This window comes from Artibeus jamaicensis, unplaced genomic scaffold (genome assembly GCF_021234435.1).
Source record: "Artibeus jamaicensis isolate MK-2021 breed Jamaican fruit bat unplaced genomic scaffold, CSHL_Jam_final contig_3243, whole genome shotgun sequence".
Classification (NCBI taxonomy): domain Eukaryota; kingdom Metazoa; phylum Chordata; class Mammalia; order Chiroptera; family Phyllostomidae; genus Artibeus; species Artibeus jamaicensis.
The window spans coordinates 1889928-1910225 of NW_026521766.1; the positions used below are offsets into that span (position 1 = coordinate 1889928).

The 20298-nt window shown below is 33.5% G+C and overlaps 1 protein-coding gene across 1 annotated transcript in view; it reads left to right on the forward strand.

Moving 5' to 3' along the window:
• Positions 1-20298, forward strand: part of SLCO6A1 (solute carrier organic anion transporter family member 6A1) — a 102331-nt gene that overhangs the window by 74525 nt on the left and 7508 nt on the right. The window contains exons 11-12 of the mRNA XM_053663664.1: positions 5125-5312; positions 20009-20073. Coding sequence (XP_053519639.1) covers positions 5125-5312; positions 20009-20073 — 253 coding nt within the window. The remainder of the gene's footprint in view (positions 1-5124; positions 5313-20008; positions 20074-20298) is intronic.

The following is a 20298-nucleotide window of genomic DNA, read 5'->3' on the forward strand; positions in this document are numbered from 1 at the left end:
CAGGCCCATGCCCAATTCACTGAGCTACATGAGCCAGGAAGAAGAGTAAGATATTTTTTGACAATTTTTATAAGATTTATTTGAGCCAAACTGACAACACATACTGGGGAGCAAAATCTCAAGTGCTCCCAGAATAAAATATTTTTGATAAGAATTAGACATCTTAGAAACTGCCCAGGACAGTTAACCTTGACAGAAATAATGGCTCTGAGAAAAAACTGACAATAGCAGAAGCTATGACTACTGCCATTTGATATGGATGCAACTGGGTTAATGGGTAAAATATGCATTAATTTTAAATGGAAAAGAATCAATACCAATAAAAATCTTTTTAACAACATGAAAATTAAAGAAATATCATATACAAAAACGATCAAGTATCTAAATGGTTTTAATGGAATTCCCTCTGGAAAGTATTTTTTCAATGCAAATATGTCAACTTTGAAATAATTCTGATTAAATGTCAATTTTCAAAACATGATCAGGGTCAACATGAGTTAAAATTGGACATGTTAATTACCCTTACACAAACGTTTGCAAGAGGAGCGATGAGAAATACTGTATCTCTGAATAGTATTTCCTATAGAAAATCAGAGCTTTACTAAAACTGAAAATAGATATGTCCTCTTCATACCCATAATATTCCTGGGCAGGTTTGCTTCATTGAAACCCATATATATTCTTTCTATCTATGCCACCAAAGATTTTCAAATTTTCTTATATAGATGTAAAAGAAATCTTGGTGTTTTCGTCTTCATCTTCTCATTTGAACTAGCTCTTTTCAGCAGCCGACAGCTTTCATGATAAACAACAAGATGAGAGGGCTTCCTCTGAAGGCTGCTCTAGCCCAGCAGAAGCTTCATTCCAGTGATCTATGAAGGGGACATCAGTCTCACCCACGGCATTTAGGATTCCAGGAAGCCTGGCTTCAAGGGCTCTTTCAGCTGAAAACATTCTTAAAATATTTTACTTCCATTACTCACCTCCCATCTTTGTGTTTTGTCATACATTTGATTTCTATATATATTTTAAATGACACCTAACTATTGTTGTTATTTTGCACAGTCAGTATGCACTTATATTTGCCTACCCATTTCCTTGCATTCCATGCTTCCGTTTCTTTCTTCTTGAAGAACCATATTTCACCTTTGTTTTTGAAAAAACCAATAAACACAAAAACAACCATTTTCACTGGGTATGGAATTCTATATTGGCATTTGAAAGATGCCATTATATTGTCTATGTCTCTGGCTGCTTTTAAAATTTTTCTCTTTGTTTTTGATTTTCAGCATGTTTCCTTTAATGTTCCTAAATACAATTTTTATTAAATTTACTTTGCTTGGGTTTCACAGAACATCTTTAGTCTGTGCATTTATGTCTATCTGTTAGAAAATTCTCAGCTATTATTACTCCTTCACTCTCTCTTCTTTTTTGCAGGGTGCATGTATTAGTTTACTATTGCTACACAACCAAATATCACAATGCTATGTCTATAAATCATACCCATTTAATAGTTCTCAGTTCTAAGAAAAGGAGAAGTACAGATAGAGCATGAGGCTCTCTTCTGCTCAGAGTCTCACAGGCTGAAATCAGGGTGTTGACTGAGCTGTGTTCCTTCTGGAAGCTCTGGGAAAGAATCTACTTACTAGCTTATTCCAGTTATCGGCCAGTTCAGGTTCTTTGGGTTGCAAAAAAAAAAATGAGGTCCCCGTTTACATGCTAGCTGTCGGCTAGATCTGATTTTAGCTTTTAGAGGCACTCCCATTCTTTGCCATGTGACTTCCTCCATCTTCCAGGCTGGCCACAATCTCCTTTATCACATGCTTTGAACCTCTGACTTCAGGAAAAACTCAGTACCTTCGAAGGCTTTAAAATTTACCCACTCTTTCTTAAAGTCAATTAATTATGCCACATAATGTAACTTGGTAAGGGGTATAAAATTCATCAGTTCACAGTCCTAGGAATTATGTAGGTTTTATATTATACAATAGGAGGGTGGAAATCTTAGGTGCCACCTTTGAGTTCCGCTACCGCACACTACCAGTCGACTCTTCCACTGTGTCCAGTACTCTTTTGTCCTTTCCTCTGTTTTCCATCTCCCTTCACCTGTTTAAGTGTAAATATTTGTTATTCACTTGTCCTGGTCTCTGTTCTGTAGGGTCTATTTGGTAATATCTACTGTGCTGTTAAACCTATTAACTGGGGTTTGAAATTTATTCATTGTATTTTTCAGTGCTAACACGTAAGTTTTTGTAGAATCCAAATCCTGTTGAAATTTCACATCATGTAAGATATTTTATTCATTTGAGGCTCTCTTTTTGAAAAATATTAATTATAGTTATTTTAAAGTTCTTGCTATTAACTCCACTATGTAGATCAACTATGAGTCTACTTATATTTGTTCTTCTTTTAATTTTAAACTAATTATTCTTGCCAACTTGTAAGCCTTGTGATGTCTTATTAAGTCCTGAACATTGTATATGAAAAATATCTCCTAATATAATTGTCATTTGGCTTCATGTGTTTTCAGGCTCTGTTATTATGTGCATGAACAGTGACAGCTGTCACATCACCTTCATGAGTAGTTCCTTTCGTCTTTATAAAATGTCCCTTTCCACCACTCTGCTTTAAGTAGTGCACTAAATTTTACATATTAAATAGTCACTCTAGCTTTTTCTGACTGTTTCCATGGTGCATCTTATTTCTCTCATTTATTTTTCAAATATTTGTGTCTTTATGTTTAAAGTACCTTTGTAGCCAGCATATAAAATGGTTTTTCTTTGTCTTCAGTTTTGTTAACCTGTTTTTTAACCAGAGTTTTTAGAGTACTCACATTTATTATAATTATTGTTATGGTATGTTTAGATCTATCTTCCTTTTTATTAATTGAAATAACTATATTTTAGTTTTTAATTTTGATATGACTTTAGGCATTGCGATTATATCTCTTTGAATGCAATTCCCCGGTTTTTTGTTTAACCCTTTCAGAACTTGAGATCTTGTGATTCTATGATCTGTTCACCAAACCTTCTTTATGTTTTCACTTTTGCTCTTAGGCAGCCTAGGTGCTATAACCTGCAACCATTTGTTGTGCTCTATATCTTTTGTCTGACCTCCAGATCCACTGTCCACCCTTCTTCTCTGTCTTCACTGTTCCAGGAGACTGATTTATATGCTGAGAGCTCTTTTGCCTTCTGGCTTATGACTAGACTAAAAGAATACGGAGTTCTAATTAAAAAATCAGAAAGATGGGGAACAACAGTGAAGTCAAAGTCGTTTTTTGGGGTGCCCTCTCTGACCCATGGACTACCTCCCCAGACTGAAGGTCCAGTTTCTTTCAAGGAAGTCTCCACATAACTTTTTTCCTTCCGATAACCATTTCTACCCTAAGAGCTTTCAGAAAACCCTTTTAAATCTACTTTCTGAATAAATGCTGGATCTAGCTACCTTCATCATTTCCTCTGATACTTACTCTGGTCCCAATGAGCATCATCTTGTACCTTGTTTCAGTATCTTTTTAACTGTTTCTCTGCTTTCACCTTTCTTTCATAGGCCAGGAGTCTCAATATAAGCAGCCAAGTGATCTTTTAAAATGGCATTTATACATATACCCTTCCAATGGTTATACATTACTAAGATTAAAAACCAAAGTTTTTAAATTAGCCTTGTAATTATTTACCAGTTTCTGTATAATCTAGTCTTCCATCACTACTCCATTATATTTTCTCTGAGCTTACTTTATGTTCCTCTGCTCCATCCACATTTTTCTCCTTGCTTTTCTTTGAACTTATCAAGCAAGCCCCAGACCCAAGGCCTTTCAATTTCTGTTTTCACTTTTGTTTCCCTACCTAAAATGCATTTTTTAAGATAGCAAATGGCTCCCTCTCTTACCTTCTTCATATCTCTGCTCAGTTTATCAGCCAATCACTAGGGTGGTCATTGATTATGATAAGTTCACAAACAAATGATGTTTAGACCTACATTTTATGAATCATTCAGATTCAAGCCATCTTTGCTCATATACCTTCACTAGTAACCTAGTTCCAAATGATATTTCTTAACTTAAAACCTTTTAAATAAATTAATAAATTGCTAATTTGTCTCCGTATCTTCAAACTCTGTTTAGTTCTTCTTAGAAAGTGTCACCTATTCATCTTTCTTGAATTATCAACCCTACAACAACCACCCCCAATTTTCATTGGCTTCCAGTTAGGGCTATCTTGTGACTTTGGCCCTAGAAACTTTGCTTTTGTGAACAAAATAATAATAATGACAACAATAACAACAACAATAAATTTAAATATTAATGCACAACTGTATTAGTATAAAGACAAATATCATCCAGGCCAGATTCATTATTATTATATTCATTTTTAAATTTTCAAAGACACTAAAATTACAGTTTATGTGGCCTAATATATTTGAGGCTATTGCCAATGCCTACTCTGCCTCATAGATAATTGCCCTGCCATCATTACAAAAAATAACATCTTAGCTTTTCAGTAATAGTCCTAAAACCGCACACAGTTGGGTTACTATTGATATTTCAAATCCCAGCTAAAATTTAAAAATTTTAAAGATTTTATTTATAATTTTTAGAGGGGAAGGGAGAAAGAGAAACATCCATGTATGGTTACCTATCACGTGGTCCCCACTAGGGACCTGGCCTTAAACCCAGGCATGTGCCCTAACTAGGAATTGAAACCGTGCAACCCTTTCTTTGGTTCATAGCCCACATTCAATCCACTGAGCTACACCAGCCAGGGCTAAAGTTCAATTTTATTTATCACATCATCTTTAACTGCTCTCAATTTGCATAGCTCTCTGAAAATTATCTGTGCAATTAGATGTAAATATTTTTGGTGGAATTTCTTAAATTAATAGAATGTTTCCTAAGTAACTGTAATTACATACATATACACACAAACACATGAGTTTTTAAAATGGCTTGGACTTACATTAATATTTCATTCTAAGTGATGACTAGCAGATTTAATATAAGGGCATTTAATGTTAAAACTGGCTAGTGTCAATATAGTTATTGATTCGATTTTTATTTTATAATAATATGTTTTTGCTTTATAACTATATTTCTAAAATATAGTATTCTATCTTAATTTTCAGACATATTTTAATTGTTCATGCATTACTGATGGATTAACAAACTCAGATGATGATGGTGATTTTATTGATGCTAGATCTGGGACATGTGATACAAAGTGCTATAAATTACCTCTGTTTGTCGTTGTTATCTTCTCCACACTTATATTTGCCGGTTTTTCTAATATACCAAATGTGCTGACCATTCTTCGGTACGTATATTATTATTTATAAGAATAGTGTATTTGAAAATATAAAAAGTCAATTTCAGGAAGATTTTATAATATCGTAGTTAATAATTTACTCTTGTTTCCAGGTAGCAACTGCTAGAGGGGAAATTGTTATACTGTCAAAATTCATATGTATGGTTTATTCTCTATATTGGCTAATTTATTTGCATAAAGCCTGTAGCCATCACATTTAGTTCAATAAACTTCAATTTATATATAGGCATGTTGTGACATTGTCAAAATGTATGTACATGTCTAATTCTTTATCTAATTTATTTGCATAGTCCTCAGATACCACATTTAGTTTAGTGGTAACTTCAAATTAAATTTAAATACTTGACTTACCAAATATGAAAATTTTGTAAATATAGAAAAATTCTTAACTATGACAAAGATTTAATTATAAGGTATAATTGCTTATAGGTACTTACTGAATATTTAATTCTATATTAGCCAATTTGACAATGAGAAAACTTCAGTATCATCAAGAAAGGAACATATTTTTAGAATTTTTATTTTTTATAAGTTTTTAAAAAATATTTTATTTATTTATTTTAGAGAGAGGAAGGGATGGAGAAAGAGAGAGGGAGAAACATCAATGTGTGGTTGCCTCTCATGTGCTCCTTGTTGGGGACCTGGCCTGCAACCCAAGCATGTGCCCTGACTGGGAATTGAACCAGTGACCCTTTGGTTTGCAGGCTGGTGCTCAATTTCCTGAGCGACACCAGCCAGGACAATTTTTAGAATTTTAGAATGTTGTTATATGTTTATTATTATTCTAAAATAAAGTGACATTTACTATTGATTTGTTTTCCCTGAATATGTATTGATAAAATAAACTTGATGTTTATTTTTATTACAGTAGCAGAATAATTGGTCATTGTTTTCAAATTATTTTTTTTTTACCAGGAGCTAACATAAAGCTTTAAGTTATCAGGAGTGTTTTTCTGGTCCCTTAGGAAAGCATGCTAGAAAACATAAATAAATATATGCAGAAATAAAATCTGAATTGGGCTCACGTGATCTCTGTTTTCAATGAAATTGCAATTTAAATGGGAGACAAAACTTGGGCATATCAATATAGCAAGCAGCTTTTTAATTTACTTATATGTGTCTGGCACTGAACCTGTAAGGAACAATAAAATATGGACCTTGACCTTAAGTTACTTAGAGTTTAATTGGGATGAAAAACACTTAAAAAGAAACAGAGCGAATATTTAAAAGTGCTTTGATTAAAGCCTGTACAGACTAACCCAGGACAAAGCAAAGAAAAGGACATTTTTTATGTGTCCTTGAAATGCTTAGTGATGATTTAAAAATGCTTACAGAAAGTATGTCATTTGAACTAAGGTGTAAAGATAAATGATTTCTCATCATGCAAGCAAACTGAGAACAAGTTCTTAACTGGAAAAGTGAGCAGGGAAACTAGAGGCAAAATGAATAAAATATCTGAGCAACAAGTTTTGTGTTGACTGGAGATGGTGAGTGAATAGACAAGGAGATTCCAACATGGGAAAGGCCTGATAATGGGTGGCTTTCTTTGCCATGTTAGTGCAGAAGATGTTATTGTGTGTATGTGTGGAGGTCTTGACCACGATACACCTCAAAATTAAAAGTGATCAGCCCTTGCTGGTGTGGCTCAATGGATTAAATGCCAGCCTGTGGACAAAAGAGTTGCTCATTTGATTCCCAGTCAGGGCACATGCCTGGGTTGCGAGCTGGGTCCCAGGTGGGGGCCATGTGGGAGACAGCCACACATTGATGTTTTCTTCCCTTTCTTTCTCCTTCCCTTCCCCTCTCTCCAAAAATAAATGAATAAAAATCTTTTAAAAAAGTAAAAGTGATCAAATATTCATTTTAGATAGAATACTTTTAAAAACAATGTGGAAGATGATGCTGAGGGAAAAAACTTGGAAAAAAGAAAAAGTACTTAGGGCATCATTTTAGAATTTAGAAGTGGTTTTTAGAGATAGAGATAATATTTTCAAAAAATTTGGAGTACATAAAAGGGTGAAGTTATTACTTTGATATTCCTGGAACCAAATATGAAGAAATGTATGATTATGGCCAGATTTCCAGTCTGGGGAACTAAATTAATGATAGTGCATGAACTGAGATAAGAAATTTAAGAAGAGAAAGTTCAGATTGAAGATAATCATTACAATGTTGAACATGACTTACTAAAAGCTTACGTGAAACATCCAAGGAAATATTCCCCACAGTGAGGTAGGAAAGATGGTAGTAATATTCCAGAAGTTTAGTTCTGAATCTTCTCTCCATTTTGAACCTGGTAATGATACAAAGCAAAAAGGAGACCAACACACACACACACACACACGCACACAACTGCATTTTCAGTGCTATTATGAAACAGATAAAAACGATAAAGTTGAAACTGCATGTGAGTATTACCTAAATTGAAACAGACTGGAATCCAGTTTGTAATGTCACAAAGATGTTAAAAAGAAAAACAAGAAATGTGAAGAGGGTCTCAGGATTGACCAATTTCAGATATCTCCATTATATATTTCTGCTTAGGAGAAATGTATTTTCTCCTACCTTTATTTATTTTTTAAAGATTTTATTTATTTTTAGAGAGGGGGAGGGAGAAAAACATTGATGCACAAGAGAAATATCTATTGATTGCCTCTTGCACGCCCCAAACTGGAGACCAGCCATGTGACCAGCAATTGCATTAGTGACATTCCAGTTTCCAGGCCAGTGCTCAATCCACTGAGCCACACTAGCCAAGGTGAGGACCTCATCTTTAGATGGAAGTTATGGGAGCATTACCTAGGTAGATAACTTAGGGCTGAATATTTCTGGAAAGAGTGAAAGAATAGTTCAGAAAATTCCCAGGAGGGCCACATATGGCAGATCTGAAAGAGTGCCAGTAAAATATGTCTTCTGCAAACTAATCTGTATCTTTGGAAAGCAAGATGTGTAGAGACTTCAGAAGCCCAGGGCTGGCAGAAGTTCTTTTGAAACAGCCCAGGTTTAGGGAGGCAGAGTCTCCCCTCTATCCACAGAGGAAATAACACTATTTGAAGCTCAGAAACCCTGGCTCAGGTTCCATTTCCATAAACTTCTGCTTCTATTTTAACAAAATAATTTCATTCAAATATGAGTAAGTAGAAAAGGAAAATGTTCTGCCTATATACAAAATAATTATAGTGAAAGAAATGAAACATTTTAATCATTACTATAAACCATACTAGAAAAATAATACCAAACACTGAAATCAGATAAAATATACATGTAACTATATGTAAGTTTAAACCAAAAAAATATAACAGTCATGGTCACAAGACAAGAGAAAAAATATGTAGTTGAAGGAAGCTATGGAATAAAAATGAACAGAACTCAGGAAAAAACCCAGAAATTTCAGAAAGGAAAATTAAGTTATAAAGCACACACAAAAGAAAAGGCAACATACAAAACAAGTATGAGGCATAGAAAATATATAGATAGAGGGAGAGAGAAATGGAAAATATAAAATAAATTTAAGATAAAAGGTCTTAAGAGAAATGAGACAAATACAGAAGATAGATGATCCAACATACTACATAATTGGAGTCCCCAAAGAAGAAAACCAAAACAGTCAAACAATAAATATTTAATCCGAAGTTAATTGAACTTTATTGTAATTTAAACATTTTTATTGATTTTAGAGAGAGGAAGGGGGAGAAAGAGAGAAATATAGATTTGTTGTTCCACTTAAGCATTCATTGGTTGCTTCCTGTATGTGCCCTGACTGGATATTGAATCCATAAACTTGTTATATCAAGATAATGCTCGAATCAATTGAAATACCTGGTCAGGGCTGAAATGATTTTTAATAAATACTGAAATAATAAGCAATAATAATAAATAATGAATAAATAAAATAATATTTGAATTTACATATTGAAACCACACATCAAATATCTAGGGAAATTGACCCAGAACAATCAGCACTGAGATATACTGCAGTAAAATTGGATTTAAAGTAAATAAATAATTTTTTTCTTACCTAAGAAAAAAAGGAAAGCAAAAAGTTTGGCATCAATTTTCTCAAAAGCAACATTCACCTCCAGAAGACTAGAAAGATCTTCAGGGAAAGAAAACAAAAGCTAGTTATTTCATCATTGCTAAACTGCTTCATAATTATAGATAGTTTTGATATGGAAGAACCCAAGAAATGTTGTTATGAGCTCCTCTTCAATAATGGATAGGAAAAAAAGAATAGACAGGAAGGCAGGTTATAAGCAGCCAACATACAATTGGGGAAACTGATAAAGTTTTGGTGGAGAGCAATGAATATGGCAAACTAAACCATATAACTTTAGTTAAGTCATATATTTAACTAAATATATTCACTTATGCTAGAACTAAAAACTGAGCATAAGGGTGGCAAAATAGGATGAAACATGGTATATTTTGATGAAGTAGAAATTACATAACTAACAAAAATGGGAGAATAAAACAAGAGAGAGACCAAAAGGACAAGCTTGCTAGCTGGCCAATAATAAGTGGGAATCAACAGGTATCATTTTTATGACATTTTATTGAGGATTAATACATATTCAGAAGAGTGCACAAATTATAGACTGATGGATTTCTACAAAGTGAAGACACCTATATAACCACAATCCAGTTAAAAAAATTGATAATTACAGTTATTTCTTTAGCCCTTCCCCAACTCCCTTCTTGTCATTAACCCCTTCAACCCCAAGGTTACCACCATTTTGACTTCTATCATGAATAAGTTAATTTGTTCTGTATCTGAACTTTACACACAGGAAGATACAGAACATAGTCACTTGTGTGTGCATCGTGTTACTCCACAATGCACTTATAAGAGTCATTCACACTGTTACACACAACAGAAATTCATTTTCATTGCTCTGTAGCAGTGTCGTCTAGTCATATTTTCTACAATGATGGATATATTCTACATTTCTGCCACCCAATATAGTTGTCTCTAGCCCGATGTGCCTATTGAGCATTTGAAATGTCATTAGTGTGAATGTGGCACCAAACTTTTAATTTTATTTAGTTTTAATTGACTTACTTTTAAGCAGGCACATATGGCTTATGGTTCCCACACATACAGGGTAGTTTTATAGCAGTTCATTGTATGAACATATACTCAAATTTGCTTCTTTGTTATACAGTTCATGTCTCTGGGTGAGGGCTATCAGGACTAGTGTTTTTAAGAAGATTCTTGTACTTTTCTTTTCGGGAACCCATGACTACATTTCTATCAAAAAATGTATAGAAACAGCAGAATTGCTGGGTTATAGGCTACACATATTTTAAACTTTATAATGAATTGTAAAAGAATTTTCACAAATTCATTCTTCCAGCATTTTTGTTATTACTTTAAGTTTGAACAATTTTGATGCGTGTGTCTTTTTCCTTTGTGATTTTAATTTTCTTATTCAGAAGACTAATATTATTAAACTTATTTTTCTTTTTTTTTAAGATTTTATTTATTTATCTTTAGAGGGGAGGGGAAGGAGAGAAGGAGAGAAATATCAATGTATGGTTGCCTCTCGTAAGTCCCCTGCTGGGAACTGGCCTGCAACCCAGGCATGTGCCCAGACTGGGAATCGAACCACGACCATGTGGTTTGCAGGCCCGCACTCAGTCCACTGAGCTACACCAGACCAGACAGGGCTATTTTTCTTAATTTTTTAATTTTTTATTTATTGACTTCAGAGAGAGAGAAAGAGATTTGTTGTTCCCTTATTTATGCATTCTGTTTCTTGTACGTGCCCTGATGAAAGATCCAACCCACAACCTTTGTATATGGGATGACTCTCTGACCAACTGAGCTACCTGGCCAAGGCAAATTATTTTCCTTTATCTATTAACCATATGCATATGACATTTTGTCAAATGTCTGTTCATTTCTTTTGTCTGTTTTTATATAGGGTTTTTGTCTTTTTAATGATTTATAAGAATTCTTTATATATTCTTTATATACTCCAAGTGGGGAGTTATTTGTCATGTGTTTTTATGATAAATATATTTTCCAACTTTTCACCTTGTCTTTTTACTCTGCTAATGGCATATTTTGAGTGACATAAAATTTTAACATTCTGTTTAAGAAATCTTTGCCTATCAAAATCATGAGGACATTTTGTACTTTAATAAGTATAGTACACAATCAATAATTCAGCTGGAGATTTTTTATATAAAGTAGGGTTCAGTTTTACTTTTTATATGAATATTAATTGACTCACCACCATTTATTTAAAGGCTATCCTTTCCCAGAGCAATGAACCCATAGGCTGCATATGTGTGGTCTGTTTCGGTACTCTATTTGTTCCATTGGCCTGTGCATCCCTGCACCCATTTCATAGTGTCTTCATTAGTATATATTTATTGTGAATATTTATGTCAGGCTTTGTTGCAAGCCCACCTTTGAGACTGCTTGGTCATTCTTGGCCCTTTGTATTTGTAGGTAATTAAAATTACCAAGTCAATGCCCATAGAAAACATGCTTAGATTGTGACAGAGATGCCTCTAAATTAGTTTGGGAGAATTGCAGGCTATAGTTACCACACCGAGTCTCTTGATCGATCAGTGAGATAAAATAACTTTATTTATTTAAATTATTTATTTCTTCCAGTGTTTCCTAATTTCTGTCTTCAAAGTGGGGGTCATACACCTCTTTCATTAGATCTATTATTCCTAGGTAGTTGATGTTTACTATAGAGCAGTATAGTATAATTTTTTATTGCTGGTATGAAGAATTGCAATTTATTCTTGTGCTAGGGCCTCAAATCCTATGGTTGTGCTCATAGTAATTTCTAATAGTTTGTTGGTAGGTTACTTTAAATGTTTTGTGTACATAATCATGATCTGCAAATAATAGCTTTTATTCTTTATTTTCCAACCTTTATACCTTTCTTTCTTGTACTGATTAAGCTATCCTGTACAATGCTGAGTAGGTGTAGTGACAGTTACCATCCTTATTTTTATGCCCATTAGGATAAAGACTTGATATTTCATTGTTAGATCTATAACTTAGTGTAAATCTCAGTTTTAAGTATGGTACTTTATAATGCCCATCACAATAAGCCAGTTTGCTTCCATTTCCAGTTCACTAAAACTTTAAAAAATAAAATTTGAAATTTACCAAGTGTATTTCACATATATAATATGATTATTCCAATATGATATGTGTACTTTGTTCTAGGAATAAATTAGATTTGGTTAGTTGCTTGATTTGATTTGTTGATATTTCATTTGGAATTTTTGCATCTTATTCATGAATAAAGTTGCTGTATAATTTTCCCTTCCTATTAATGAGCTTTTAAGGTTTTGGCATCAGTGTTATTCTGCCCTCAAAAAATCAGTTAAGAAGTATCTCCTCATTTCATAACATCTGTACTGTTTTATCAAGGTGCGGCATTACTTATGAAATTATATCTTTGGAATAAATCACTTGTGATGGCACCTGGGCTTGGAAATTTTTTGTGAGAGGTTTGAAATTAAACATTGAATAACTTTGTGCATGTAGGTGGGAGGAACTAATAAATATTTCTGCTTTTATAATTTCTATCATTTATAATTTCTATCATCAAAAAATTTCTAACTTTTATGTTAAGAATATTTTTATTTTATTCACATATATCTTCTGTATGTTAGCATATATGCCTTTCTATCCAAGCGTGCACCCTGAAAGTCTTAATGTATATTTTTCTCATCCTTTATATTCAAATATGCCTTTTAATGTATTTTTAAAATTTGAACTATGTGTTATTCAGAAGTGTATAGTTTAATTTATAAACATTTGGACATTTATTGGTTATATTTTGTTATTTACTTTTAGAGTGATTCCACTATGTTCAAAGAACATGTTTTTAAACAAGAATAAGTTTCTTGAAAGTTTTTTTTAGATTTAAAAATGATTTAAAATTTTTATTATGGCAGATTTGTCTATTATTTTATTTCTATCCTCTTTGCTATATAAATTTTGAATCTATATTAGTTGAAAACAAATTTAAAATTGCTACCACTTTCTGGTTTATTGACCTTAAGAAATAGCCTTCTTTCTCTCTGATAACTTAGAGTTACTATTTCTGATTTAAATATTACTTCATCAGCTATATCTTATTTACACTTTGATAATGTTTACTTTCTATTATTTTACTTTCAGTCTTTCTCTGACTGTATATATTGAAGCTATTTCTTGTAGGCCACATATAAATGACTTTTTAAAAAATTATCAACTTAGTTTTTAATTGGAGTATATAGAATATTACATTAAAAGTAATTGCTAATATGTCTGGGATTTTGTTTATTAGTGTTTTAAATTTTTTTCTTCTTGTTCTTTCTGTTCCTTTTTAAAGATTATTTTGAATTGATATAGTTATTTCTAGTTTTAATTATTTTGCCTTCATTATTTTGTTAATTATATACTATTTCATTCTTCTCTCTTCTCATGGTAGTCACCTTAGACATTATAAGAGTATATATTACTTCTTAGAGTCAAATTACATTAGTACTTCTGCCACATCCTGGATAATGTCAGGACATAAGAATACTTTAGTTTCATTTTAACTGACCCTCTTCCAAACTTCCAAACTTTTTTTCGTTCTCATGTATTTTGAGGCAACATAAATTTTAAATCCTAAAAAATGTAATTTTAATCTTTTCATTTTTTCTTACATTTCTTAGGGATTATTTTCTTTTTCCAGAAAACATCATTTTACTATGGCTCTGCTGGAAATAAATTTTGTTCATTTTTTTGTTTAAAGATGTCTTTAATCTATTTTCATTATAAAATTTATTTCAGCTATTTAAGGAATTCAAAGTTTGTGATTTTTTTTTTTTAGTACTTTAAAAAGATGTTTAAGTGTCTTCCTGGTTTCTAAGATAACATTTTTATTACAATTTCTTTGAATGTGATGTGCCTTTTTCTCTAGATGTTTTTAACATTTCCCCTCATTTTTGGCTGTCAGCAATTTTACTATGATATTCCTGAATAAAATTTTGTTTGTATTTATGACACATGGAGTTTTAAATTTTTCTTATGGCTTTAGAAGAAAGCCTTGTCATCTTTCCCTTTTATCTAAAAGGATGATACGTATATAAGTTTGCTAGGCTGCCATAAAAAGATGCAACATGCTGGGAGGCTTAAACAGCAGAAATTTATTCTCTCACAGGTCTGGAGGCCAAGAATCTGAAATCAAGGTGTTGGCAGGGTTGGCTCCTTCTGGGTGCTATGAGGGAAGGATTTCTCGTTGGTTTATTGATGGCCATCTTCCCTTAATCTTCACACTGTCTTCTCTCTGTGCGTATTTCCCTTTATGTCCATATTTCCTCTCCCTAAAGGGACACCATCATATTGGATTAGGGCCCATCCAACTCACCTCATTTTAACTTAATTACTTCTGTAAAACCCTGTCTCTAATATGGCAACATTCTGAGGTGCCGGGATTAGGATGTCAGAATATATATTTTGGAGGGGATACAATTCAGCTCATAGCAATAACAAACCACTGCAAGTTTAATCACTTCACAACAGTTTATCCTTGTCTTTCATAGTTCTGTAAGTTAACTGGAATCAGTAGGCAGTTCTTGTTTAGGGTGTTTCATGAGCTTGTGGGCATATGGCACATGACAGTTGAGTCATTTCATAGCATTACTGGGCTGGATTTCCAAGATGTCTCATAATTTAGGCAAAAGTTTGCTGGGAAACTAGTTGGGGCTGTTGACTGCCCATAAGTGGTCTCTTTATATGACTTGTAATTCTATTAACAAATTGTAGCAATTTCAAAAGAATGCAACTAAACTTCTGTGTTCCAAAGACCCACGCATAAGCTACAAGGCATAAACTGTAAGGTTTCAGTTGACCTAAGCTGGAAGTCCAAGAATGACACTTTTCTCCATTTTGTTTGTCAAAAAAAAAGTCTTTATGTTTCAAAAGGAGGGTGACTAGATTCCACCTCTTCATGTAAGGGGCACCATGCATATATAGGGGAAAAAGGAATCCGTGACACTCATCTTGGGTGATTGTCAACCAGCATGTCTCTTATTAGTTTCGGAAAATTCTTAACTATTCTTTCTGCAAATATTGCTTCTGCTCTATTCTTTCTCTACTCATATTTGGAATATTAATTATACATATCATAAATCTTTTATTGTGTCCATGAGTTTCTTATGCTCTTTTACTTTCTATTTTCATTTGTTATTGTGTTCTCTGTTTCAGATCAAAGTTTTTTTTAAATTTATCTTTATTCTAATGCATTAATCAATCTTACCTTCACCTGCTTTTCCAGTTACTTATACTCTAGTTTACTAATTCTGTCTTCATCCATGTCTAATTAGCTTTTAAATTCACCTATTGAGTTCATTCTAATTGGTATATTTTTTCCACTATGGAATTTCATTTATTTTTAGTATCTTTTCATTTTCTGATAATATTCTCTATCATGTCACTTGTTTTCTTGGATGTTAATCTCCCCAATTTAAAGTCTTTCAAATATTTAGTACCAGAATGTACTGAAGGACTCTAAATTTTGTATGTGTTTTCCTCTTGACCCTGTGTCTTATAATTCCTGTGATACTGGAGGTATAAACAACTAAAGGAAAATAACTAAATAACTAAAATGGTAATCTACATGTAACCCAAAGGAGTGGGGTAGTAATGGGGGGAAATGAGGGCAAGGATTTAAACATACAAGTTTCTCCAGCATGTTTTTTTTTTTATGCTTTGCTTTCTAAAGCCTGTAATTATACTACAAATTTAACAAATAAATTTCAATTTAAAAAATACCATGAAAGTCAAAGCTTAAAGATATAAATTATGAAATCATTATCAAATAAGTGATTATTAACATTGTGGAAGTGCGGTAGGATGGAGTAACTTGCAACAGGCCACTGCTCCTGTTGCAGAGGATGATTAGAAAAGCTGGGTTAAACGTTAAATATCATATTATTTAAGGCAGAAAGCAGAGGACTAGAGAAATTGAAATTCCAGAGAGAGCAGAAGGTTTTAGAGGTGAATCGGGATCTAAAGCTGTCCCTGAAATTCTTGATGGTTCTTAAGAAGTGGTTGATGCTGACACTCTGGACCAGGCCCAATGAGCACACATTTGGTCCTGTTAGATGTCCACAAAGACAGCTGGTCTACACCACAAGGTGTCGATATTTGGTCATGTCCAAAATGTTCACAGACACATTTGGTCCATAGTTAACACAATCCTGCTCTTCTGCAAGATTCAAACCCAGACCCACCTATCTCATGCTGGCTACCAAGACAAGAAGGGTGATTCTTGGCAATACAGCCCCAACACAATTATTAAACCAATATAACATGGTAGTATTTTTATGTATTAATCCTGTAAACCTAAAGTAGAAATAAATATTGTGAGCAGTTTGAACACAGGGGCGTTTTCTGTGCATGGATTTTTTGACAGGACCAAATATTGAGGACCATTTGGCACAGACCAATATGCTTATGGACAATTTGGAGGGGACCAAGTGTTCTGCAAGGCTAAGGTCCAGGTGGAAGTTCGCTACTGGGAGACCCGCACACTGGCAGACCTTTGCTGCTCACATGAAGTTAAGGATGACAACATTGTTTTTTCTCTGGAGAAATTTTCTGAAGTTTGAGGCTGTGTGAAGATTAAGTCTAAATAGAAAAGTGTCATGATTTGTCATGATACTTTGACATGATAATTATTAAGAAAAACTAGTTCTTCCATCTTTCTTTTTCATTCCTCATTATTTTAATATGTTTGCATCTTCTCAGTTGTGATAGACACAATAGATTCAAACAAGAAGGTAAATGAATACTTTAAGGGAAAAAATGGAATAAAAGAGGAATAAAAGTGACCAGGTTTCTACTGCCTTAATGGATATTTAAGAGTGGCAAGAGATACAGCAAAAAATAAATAAATTAGGTTTCACTAATTAAGTATTTAATAATATTAAAACATGCTACAAAGAAAATTAAAAAATGCAATGAGAAAATTGTAGGATGATCTAACTTAGTCTGGGGATCCAGAGAGGGTAGGCTGAAGAGATGACACTTAAGCTGAGCCCTAAAGGGTGGGAACAAGTATTTCACACAGTGGGAGAAACATATGCAAAGATTCTGAGGCAGCCTTATAAGATTGTTGTATTTTTGAATGTTGTGAACAAAGAGAGTGAGACAGACAAAGGTTGTGAGGTGTCATGGAATGAGACTGATAAGACTGAATGATTCTTGTACATTTTTTTGTAATTCTAGATCTTATCCTAAGAACAATAGGAAGACTTTGAAGGATCCTAGTGAAATAATCAGACTTTCACCCTTAATAATATCACTGTGCCTCTATGTAGAAAGTAGAATGAAAGAATAATGGTGTTGGGAGGTTATGAGAGGTAAATTAGGAAGTCATTTCAGTTTTATTTTAAGGCAGAAGATATAGGCTTGGAATAGATCACTGGACTGAGAGATGTAGAAAGTCAGAAAAAGACATATGAAAAAGTTAAAATTGAAAAATAACAGTATTTGATTATTGATTGAAGTGAATGGGGAATGGAATGGTGTCAAGGATGACTCTTTCTAGGTTTGGGGCTTGAAAACCACATGGATGATGGTTTCCTTCTCATGACTGGGAGCATTAGGGGAAGACCAGCTTTAGGGTAAGGCAGGAACTGAAGTCTACAATTGATGCCATCTATGAAAGACATGGACTGAAAATGTACATTTAGAAGTTGTAAGAGATAGTAGGAACTACCTTTTACATTTTGAAACAGCGCTAACAAAATTTTTGTTTACTCCCTGAAGTTCTTAAATCATCCTTTCCTAACCTTATTTGTTAGGATAATAAAATGCATTCACTTTGTTTTTGAAACATTGTAGTTTTTCATTAAAATTTCGTTTTTTTTAAGTATCTATTATTTATTTTTGTGCTGTTCACTGGAGTTTGAAAAATCCTTAGAATCATTCATCTTTCCATCTTGTTTTGTATATAAGTTAGGAAGAGGATTGTAATCAAACTGAAGATACGTAAATACTTCTTAATGACTCTACTTATGAGTTACGGTCTGCTCTGTAGATGCTTCAGAGAGCACCAATATTATATTACATATAAGAAAACTACTTATGCTAAATGAAGCAGAACACTCAATTACAGTTAAGCATATGACCATTTCCACTTTATACCAAAACCTTTACACTAAAGTGTGGTTCTAAAATGTGAAGCTTTACTCGTTTTAGCTCTCTTTAATGAATCTGCTCATAATAAAAGTGTAAATTATTTTATTTAAAACTGATTATTGGATAATTGGTTCATTTATTTTCATTTTACTAGTGGTAAGCATTAGAGGAAAGAATATTTCCAGAGTGGTACAGGTGGGATTATCTCACTCTTTGAAAAATAATCACAAAATATTATACATATACTACATTTTAATAAGTTGAGTCATTTTGGATGAAAATATTGGTCATGCTAGTGTGCTGCTCAAGTTCTGGAATGAGAAACAAAGGACAAGCACAGAGTTTATTTAAAACATTCATTTAAAATATAGTTAGTTTTTATAGTTCCACTTCCTGAAAAGTTGAATTTTTAAATTGTATTTTCAATTTATTTTCCAAACTACAATGTATAATATTATACATTATTTTTTACAAATAAGTACTCAGGGCCCTGGCTGGTGTAGCTCAGTGGATTGAGCACGGCCTGTGAAGCAAAGGGTCGCCGGTTTGATTCCCAGTCAGGGCACATGCCTGGGTTGCGGGCCAGGTCCCCAGTGGGGGACACATGAGAGGCAACCACACATTGATGTTTCTCTCCCACTCACTCTTCTTCCCTTCCCCTCTCTCTAAAGATAAATAAATAAAATATTTAAAAAATAAAATAAGTACTCAATTTGGCCAATAGGAAATACAGAGTTCTTCATTGTTTTCATTTGGGAAAGTTTTAATTTTTTTAGCTTTTGAATAGTGAGGTAACAGTGAGAGGTCCAACAGGAAAGAGATGACACCCCCAAATTAGTGCAATTCAAGCAAGGTTGAATAAAGTGGCCATTTAAAGAACAGCAGGGTTCAGGGAATCCCCAGGTACAATGCAGTATCTCTGGGTTCCACCCTAGCCAGGACCAAAAGGGAACAGTTAGGAAGGACAGAGACTTGTATGGGGAACCTATTTGTCTAGGGACCAAGTCATCCTGAAGGAACTCTTCAGGGATGGAGTTTGGGGATGAAGATCTTGACCTCACTTTCCTTCCTCACTGTGGAGGATTCCACTGGCAGAACCCAATAAGAAAGCAAGAGAGCCTATTGATATAGTCCATTTAGGGCAGAGAGAAGGGTAAAAAATGTAGAGAGTGGATTTCCCAGGGGCAAAAAGAATAATCTAAGACAATGGGTGTATACAACAGAATGACAAAAGAGAAGTGGGAAAGGAGATGCTATGATTTTATTTCAGAATGCAGGGACAGAGGGTTTGGGACATAAATGCCTACTCCTTGTGAAGTGCAAGAAGCTTTGGAATTGGTTGGCAAGGGGCAGGATTTGGAGAACTGGGAGGAGTAGCAATTCTTTAGTTCACACAGACTGTTCTCTGTTAACTGACCAAAGATTCTTAGTCTAACTCATGCACAGGAAAGAAAAGTTCACCTCGAACCTATAGAAGGTTCTCTGTAGCTAACAATAATGTTTTGATGATGTCATTGATATTTGCTTGCAGGATCGTACCCAACAAACAACGTTGTCTGGCCTTGGGCCTGAGTTTTGTGCTTTTGAGAGTATTTGGTATGAACTTTTAGTTATCTTTTATTATATTGAAATGTTAGTATTTTGATGTGTGTATTTGTTTACATGTATATTTATAATTTCAAATAAATAGTGAGGGTAAACTGAAATAAAACAAGTGAAGGAGGAGCTGCTTTGCAGAATTTAGGAGATAACACTGAATGTAAAAAGATAACAACTAATGTAAACCCTATTCTGCCATATAAAATATGCATTAATATTGTA